General features: G+C 45.6%; 1 protein-coding gene across 6 annotated transcripts in view; it reads left to right on the top strand.

The window, feature by feature from the left end:
• Positions 1-35: 35 nt before the first annotated feature.
• The window catches only part of ATXN7L1 (ataxin 7 like 1), a 254,775-nt gene continuing 247,122 nt past the window's right edge, over positions 36-7,688 (top strand). For all 6 annotated transcript variants that reach the window (XM_040472901.1, XM_040472903.1, XM_040472902.1 and 3 more), the window contains exons 1-2: positions 36-254; positions 777-845. In XM_040472901.1, coding sequence (XP_040328835.1) covers positions 74-254; positions 777-845 — 250 coding nt within the window. In that variant the 5' untranslated portion in view covers positions 36-73. The remainder of the gene's footprint in view (positions 255-776; positions 846-7,688) is intronic.

Below are 7,688 nucleotides of genomic sequence, written 5' to 3'. Positions count from 1 at the left end.
TGCATGCCGCTCCCTCCTCCCGTCCCTCCCTCCCTCCCCCTTTCAGAGCACTCAATGTCGGAACGTTCCGAAGATGACGTCGGAGCGTTCTCGAATCCCGTGTCTCTCGGCTGCTGCTGCCGAAGGAACAGGGAAAAAGCAACAAGAAGGAAGAGCAATGGCGACACTGGATCGCAAAGTGCCCAGTCCGGAGGCGTTTCTGGGCAAACCCTGGTCCTCCTGGATCGACGCCGCCAAATTACACTGCTCCGACAGTAAGAACCCCACCGCCTCCTCCTCCTTTTATTATCCTGTAACCTTTCCATTCACCTAGAGCCACTGGGAAAAAGTGTGTGTGTGAGAGAGAGAGTGGCCCCCGGTGTCCTCCATGCTTCTCCCTCTCTCTCTAAATAAATACACACAGAGACAGATCATCAATGCACAGAGAGAGGCCCTGCTGCCAGGGCTGTCTGTCTGTCTGTCTGTGCCCGGCTCCCCGTGGCAGCCCGCGGGGTGGGCTTTCACAGCCCCACGGTGTATCCGTTTAAAAGGCTACTCTGTTGCTGGTTGCATAGTTTTTTTTGGTACCTATCTGGGCCAGGTAGATGGCAATCCGGACTTGGGAGAAAATGTTGCATTGTCAGTTTTTGAAAGATTTTCATGTACAGTATTTATATCGATCTGTTTGCAAATAAACACTCTCCCTGCCCCCCTTGACTTTGGCTTTTTCCCCCCTTTTTTATCTTTTTTTTTTCTTTCCTCATTCTCTTTTTTTTCCTTTTCTTTTTCATCTGCAGATGTAGATTTAGAAGAGGCTGGAAAAGAGGGTGGAAAAAGCAGGGAGGTTATGAGGCTTAATAAAGAAGGTAAGTGGAGCTACTGGCATTTTAGTGTTAGCATGTGTGGCACAATCTTCACAGGATTTCGACTATAATGTGAATTGTTCTGCTGGGTACAGAGTGACTAAGGCTTGTCAAAAATCGAGCACGCCCAGGTGACTACTGCTTCATGTTAACTTCTTTCAAAGTATAAATACAACTGGGGGGGGGGAGGGGGGAGACTGTGGAAGGCAGAAGTTTACAGCACTTTAGTTGAGGTCCACGTTTGGACCTTCTGATGCAGATCTGCCATTCACCTTTGGAGCATCACTGCCAAATGATGGGGGGCGGGGGGGGTGTTGAAATCTCTGAAATGAGGAGCAGGGCTCCCCTCGCCGGCATCCCAGCCTTCCTTATAGGTAAATACAGAACAATTTAATGTGCCCCACATGGTCATTGGTTCCAGCCGCCACTTCTCCACTTTCCACTGGAAACCATTGTACACGGCAAACCTTTGCAGCAAGTTATGTTTGGCCCACTTTGTGTGTGGTCACAGATTGTTACGTGGCCAGCAGGGTTCGGGACATCTGTGTGTGCAGCCCCCAGCCGGTCGCCCATCTCTGTGTCCCCAGAGTGGAAATACAGTACCTGAAATGGGACACAGTGAGTAGATAGGTCATCCCAGACTGAGGCAGGGGAGGGGAGCCACAGCCTGCTGGAACTGGGCATCAAACACACATGGTCGTCATAAATAAATCATACCCTGTTCGCGTTTGCGGGCCTGCCATATGTAACTCTGGCCTATTCACATGGAGCGACTCCAGAGGCCACTTTCTGCCGAACAAATGGATGGGTTCGTTTGAATTGTGATTTACTAACTGGGTGTCTTGTAAACATGGTTGGCTGGAATTGGGGCGGGAGGAAGGCGTGAGGGGGCAGAAGAGGTTGGTGGGAAGTGTGGAAGGAGTTCAGCCATAACTAGGCCGTGGGAGCATTGCTCATCCAAAACGAATGGAGGAAAGACTCCAAAGAATGGTCTCCCTCATAAACCAGGATATCGCCCTGTAAGGCAGTTAAAACCTACTTGGAAAGACAGACCTCATTTTGTGGATCAACACCTAAGACAGTCGGTTTTCTGTGCCCAGTGATCTCCTGACCATCCAGGGAGAGGAAAATTTGTGCTTTCGAAAAAATAGCATGGAGGTTAAAATGCATGCATATTCAAGGACAGTTCTTTAGCATAGTGTCCCTGCTAATTAAGCACTTTGGGAACGAAACCTTATTCAAAAGATGCTTGCCTCTAAACGTCTTAGTGTGATCTTGCCATGTGTCCTTAGGACATGCAAGGGAGTGATGTCGAGTGGACTTCTTACAAGTGGCAGCTTATTTGCACTAAACGCCCATGTATGTTGACAATGGAAAGTATCACTAGGGATTGTTTTTCTTTATGAACTCTGGAAATCTTTAAGAGCTTATGGGACTCGGTGTTCAGGCCCCTGGCAATGCCAAGGTTTTCGCAGAAGAAGACGAGGTTGTGAAACCTTAAAGTTGAACAGAGGTCGTGGTAGGGCACCCATTGGCACCTCTCAGGCCTGGGTGATAGATTGTGACCATAGCACACAAAACTCATATTCTGCACCCTCCTCCCTGCTTCTGTTTTCAAAAGACTCTTGCTCTCAGATGCTCTTCGCCTTGTGAGAAATAGATTTTTTAAAGGAAAAATGAAAAGCTCTACTCACCTCAGAAGTCACAAGTGGTACATCCTGGTTATTATAGCCTTTGTCCTGTAAAGGTACAAAGATTTAGCTCCTAATTATATGCGTTTGCATTAAGGGCACCCACTGTTCAGTGTAACGTGCAATTGCTGAGTTCACCGAATAGCCATGTATGGGCTGAAATCTCTTTGTTCGTGGGCCTGGAGGAGCAGGCTTGGGTTAGCAATCCCTGAAGGTCTCCCTGGTATGTGCATATAGTTTTCTTTACAGGGAGAGTATACAGCACTAAATACCTGTTCCCCCCGTGGTGAGGAATTTAAGGGTCGAACTGGGACTCCTTGTCAGGATGTTTGGTTGCGGGGATCTCCAGAAACACTGGTTGCATTAGTCTTGCCATGGGCCTTCTTGTTGGAGTCCCCACGTGGGTGGCTTCAAGGTGGACACGTGTTTGTGGATGGGTCTCCAGGACACAAAGGGGCTTCGATGTGATCGTGTCTATCCATGTGTGTGAAACACACACATTGACCATGACACTATTGGTAGGAAGCAAGTCTTGAAAAGAAGTTTGGGCTTTAATGGCCGTGAGTGAATAAAAGAAAGGGTAGGAATTCTAACTGAGAAATGAAGGGGCATGATCCACTTTTTAATGTGATGTTTTAAATTGTGGTAAAAAATTTTAACATAAAATTTACCATTTTAACCCACTTCCAAAAGTACAATCTGGGGATACCAAGTACATTTACAATGTTGTACAACCATCATCACTGGACATTTTCTGAATTTTTCATCATCCCAACCAGATACCCTGTACCCATTATACAATAGCTCTCCCTCCGCCCTCTGGTAACCTCTGGTCTATCTTCTGTCTCTATTATGAAGTTGCCTATTTTAGATTCTCTCTCTCTCCCTCTCCCACCCCTCTATCTCTCCCTCCCTATCTCTCATTTCACTTAGCATAACATTTTCATCGTTCATCCACGCCGTAGCATGTGTTGGAATTTCATTCCTTTTTAGGGCTAAATAATATTCCATCGTGTGCATGTTTTATTTATCCAGCCACCTGTTGATGGATTTATTTATCCAGCCACCTGTTGATGGATGTTGGGCTCCTTTCCACCTTTTAGCTGTAGTGAATAATGCTGCTGTGAATATTGTCACCATGTGATATGTTTTGTAGACTAAGCTCAGGGAGGAGAGTTAGCCTGGAAATGCAAAAGAAGAAACATAGTATCGCCTTCTGCTTGTGTCTGGCCACAGCTTCAGAAGACCCAGGAAGGACTTGCAGTGGTTTTGAATAACCTGATTATTGGAATATACTTCCTTCTTCATTCCTCTTTCACCTTTTTTGGTGATACATTCACCTGTATCAGTGTGAAATGTTAACGCTTCAGAATTTCTGTAAGGAATTCTTCACATTAATGTTATTTCATCTAAAGTTAGCTAAAAGCACAGTTGACAGGAATTTGGCAAACATTTTTCCACCTTGCCAGATCAACACCTGGGTTTGGAAGGGGTGCTGACCCGTGCTTGAACATGGTTGCATGGGGTTATGCGGAGGGCAGCCGGAGCGCCAAAGGAGCCCGAGAGAGGGCTTTGGGTCATCTTCCTACAGTTCCCCTATATGACCTTGGGAACATAGGTCATATATGACCTTCCCTTCCCTGGGCCCCTTCTCTCACTTATAAAGTAAGGGAGTGGGATTAAACATTCGCCCAAGATCCCTTTGAGACTGCTGAACCTGACTTTTCCTACTGAATGTACTTCTATTTGAAATGGAGGCATGCCAGACAGGCTGTTTTTTAAGAAACAACAACAAAAAACGAAGCCTTCCCGTTAAAAATATCTGAAACTACTACACAGTGGGTCTGTCATCTCATTGTATCTTCTCCTGGTGGTAAACATCACTGTCTTTCATAAACAAGCATATTCTATGAATAGATTGTAAATGCCATGTGGTCTTGAGGACTCTGAGAAAACTGAGGGTCTGAATTCAAAACCCAGGGATGTGTGTTGCCTAGAGGGGAGAGTAAGTTGGCTTCAATCAGTGTGGACCAATGAGGCACTGAGATTCCTTAAGAGGAGGGGTCCCAGGAATCTTATTAGCCTAATCTAAGATGTGAAATTCAGCTAGGATAGAAAATTCCAAGGAAGGCTATTCATCTAGTTAACCTTTTAAAATAATCTTCTCTCTAGCTTCGGAGATTTATCTGAAGACTTTTTTTCCAGCTAATTGGGGAAAAGTGCTGTGATGGAGAAGGATGGTCTTCTTTTCTCATTGTCTCACCTGAACTTTTTTTAAGCTTGTCAATTCCTAACTAAGGAACGGGGTGCATGTGGTGCATAAGTGCCCCGAACTCTATACAATGGAGATAGTAACAGGGTTATGAGGATTGACTGAGATATTACAAAGGACCCAGCACATAGTAAGCGCTTACTGTTTGCCTTTGTCCTTTTTTTTAACTGTTATAATGATTATGCTTATCATGTATTAATGAAGCTATTTCTAGAAAACTTTATTATTATGATTAACTTGGATTTTTAACTAACCAGTGACAAATGGAAGAGAGATTACTGTATCAGAAATTTCATTTTCATCGTAAACCAGGTTATCATAATTTTATAAAGCTAGTGATTAAAAAAAAAAAGATTTCTGTGACATCCATGTATTTAATGGTGCACAGTGGATACGTAGTTTGATAAGTTTTTATCAAGAGGGAGAAAAAATATTTAGGCAGGTTTGGGCCTGAGGCTAAGAAGTGTTTACAGAGTTCTGAGGACAGGTGAGATGTAAACAATAATTTAGAAAATGATCGATAAGTTGTTTTATCTGGTCACTGAGACAAGAAAGTCCTCAATAGATCCTTGTTTGGGCCTTTTGGAAGCCTATGCTTGTTACTTTGGGCATTTGTGTTTTCATGTTCCCAGATGTTTTGCTTTGATGGAGGTACACTTGTGGAACGCTTCCAACGTGAAAGGTGCTCAGGGTCCTGTAAGACCTTGCCATGATGGTGAGACTTTGCTGCTCTCCTGAGATGCTGGCAGAGTTGGGGGGAACACAGCAGAAGCAGGGAGCATGGGAACATGTTCAGTTCAGGTTTAGGAGTCTTGCCGTTGTGGCAAATTGGAGGGAAGGATGGCAAGTGACCTGGTAAGAGTGAAGCGTTCCTGGACACCGAGCCAGGGACCCAGCGACAGGTGGTGGAGATTTATGGGAAAGTGCGGACAGCTCCCCTTTGTCATTATACAGACACCTCCGTATCTATGCTAATAGGAGATGGGGAGAGACTAAGTCCACAGATTACACAGATAAACCTCATTTTTGCCATTAATTTCAACTTCCTTCTCCATTAAGCCTACCTGCCTCCTCTTTTGCTAACAAGCAGCAACAATTTGTTGGCTTTGGCATTTCATTATCATCTCTCTCATCTCGCCCAGCCCCAGCATTTGGGATGAAAGGACAGGAGAGACAGAGGGGCCTCCAGGTGGTAGGGAGGAAAGCTGGGAAGGAGAAGAAGGGCTTGGAGAGTGAATTAGCTTTGGAGTTGCCCCCAACTGATGGGGTAGAGGGGTTCCAGGACCAAGACCGCGAAGCAGAGAGAACGTGTTTCCAAAGCCATCTAGTTCTGAAAATATAAAGCTTCTAAAATGAGTACCTCTTTATTTTTTTATTTTTTATTTTTTAATTGAGAGAGAGAAAGAGTGTGTGCAAGCAGGGGAGAAGGGCAGAGGGAGAGGGAAAGAATCTTAAGCAGGCTCCACGCCCAGCACAGAGCCCGACACAGGGCTTGATTCCACGGCTGTGAGCCGAAATCAAGAGTCAGACGTTTAACTGACCGGGAACCACCCAGGCGCCTCATAAAATGAGTATCCATTACACATACAAGCATTTCCATGTGCCTGTGTCTTCATGTGGACTCTGGCTCCTTCCAAAACAGGAAGTCAGACAGGGTGGGCACACTTTGAAATCCTGTATGTGAATTTAGCTTCTACGCACCGTTCCCTGTGCTGGGTTCTCATCGGATGTCATTCTACATGAATAATTTTTTTTTTTTAGTTTCAAGAAGATGTAGACTTTTATACATACCCACACTCATTTAAACGCTTCTTGTTTTCTTTAATAATGTTCGTGGGTTACGAAATTCAAGAAGGTGTGCAGTGAAAAGGAAGCCTCCCTCCTCCCCCTGTCCCCAGTTGCTTCCAGTAGATACGCATACATTTTTCCTTCTCGCTTACCCAACACAGATGCTAGCATACTATAGGTACTGCCTGGTGTCTTGCCATATCCGTTCATCTTACAGAGCGGTCCTTATCAGTGCATACAGAGCTACCACATTCTCTTTTGGGTGTGCCCATGTGATGGCATCATAACTTAAGCCTCTGAGTGTCCTGCTTAGCTTGGTCTGTGCCGTGCATTTGAGACCGAGTGTGCTGTCACAGTGTGCCAGCACCGGACAAGGCCTGGGGATACAGCAGTGGAAAAGCACAGCCCCTGCCTCATGGCTCTTCCAACCTAGTGGCAAAGGCAAGTGTGAGAAGTCACGGTGACCGTGGTGAGTGCTCTGATAGGGAAAATCAGGGTGCCATTGAAAGCCATGTTGGAGGGACCTAGCTTACATTAGGGGCTCAGTGAAGGCCTCCCCGAGGAAATTTTATTTACGCTAAAACCTAGAGGATGAATGGAAGTTTCCATGTGCTTCCAGGGCTGGCCAGGGTGGAGTTAAAGGAAGCAACATGCGTGAAGGCCCAAAGTGTGAGAGTGTATAGAATGTTCTAGAAAGAAAAAAGGCTGGCACTAGACTGAAGCTAGCAAAGCAGAGAATAAGAACAAAGTTTCTCAGCTGCGGTACTGCTTCTTCATGGTGGGGACTGTCGCGTGCATTGCAGGGTATTTAGCAGCATCCCTGGCCTTTACAAGTAGAGTCCAGAGGCTCCTCTCCCAAAAACATCTCTAGACGTTGCCAAAGTTCCCCTGGGCTGGGGCAAAATCACCCTGATGGAAAATTACTGGTGTAAGGTGAGGCTGGAAAAGTAAGAACACAAGAAACGTAGACTGAGGTATTCACAGAAATACTCTGCTACCCTCTGTCTGTGTCTTAGGCCTACATTCCAGGTGAGTCGACCAAACTGAATACTCAGCAGGCGTATACAGACCTGTGACTATCCCCCGGCACTGGGC

Source organism: Herpailurus yagouaroundi, unplaced genomic scaffold (genome assembly GCF_014898765.1).
Source record: "Herpailurus yagouaroundi ecotype Mexico unplaced genomic scaffold, PumYag 100, whole genome shotgun sequence".
Lineage (NCBI taxonomy): Eukaryota > Metazoa > Chordata > Mammalia > Carnivora > Felidae > Herpailurus > Herpailurus yagouaroundi.
This window is presented reverse-complemented; position numbering and strand designations above follow the sequence as displayed.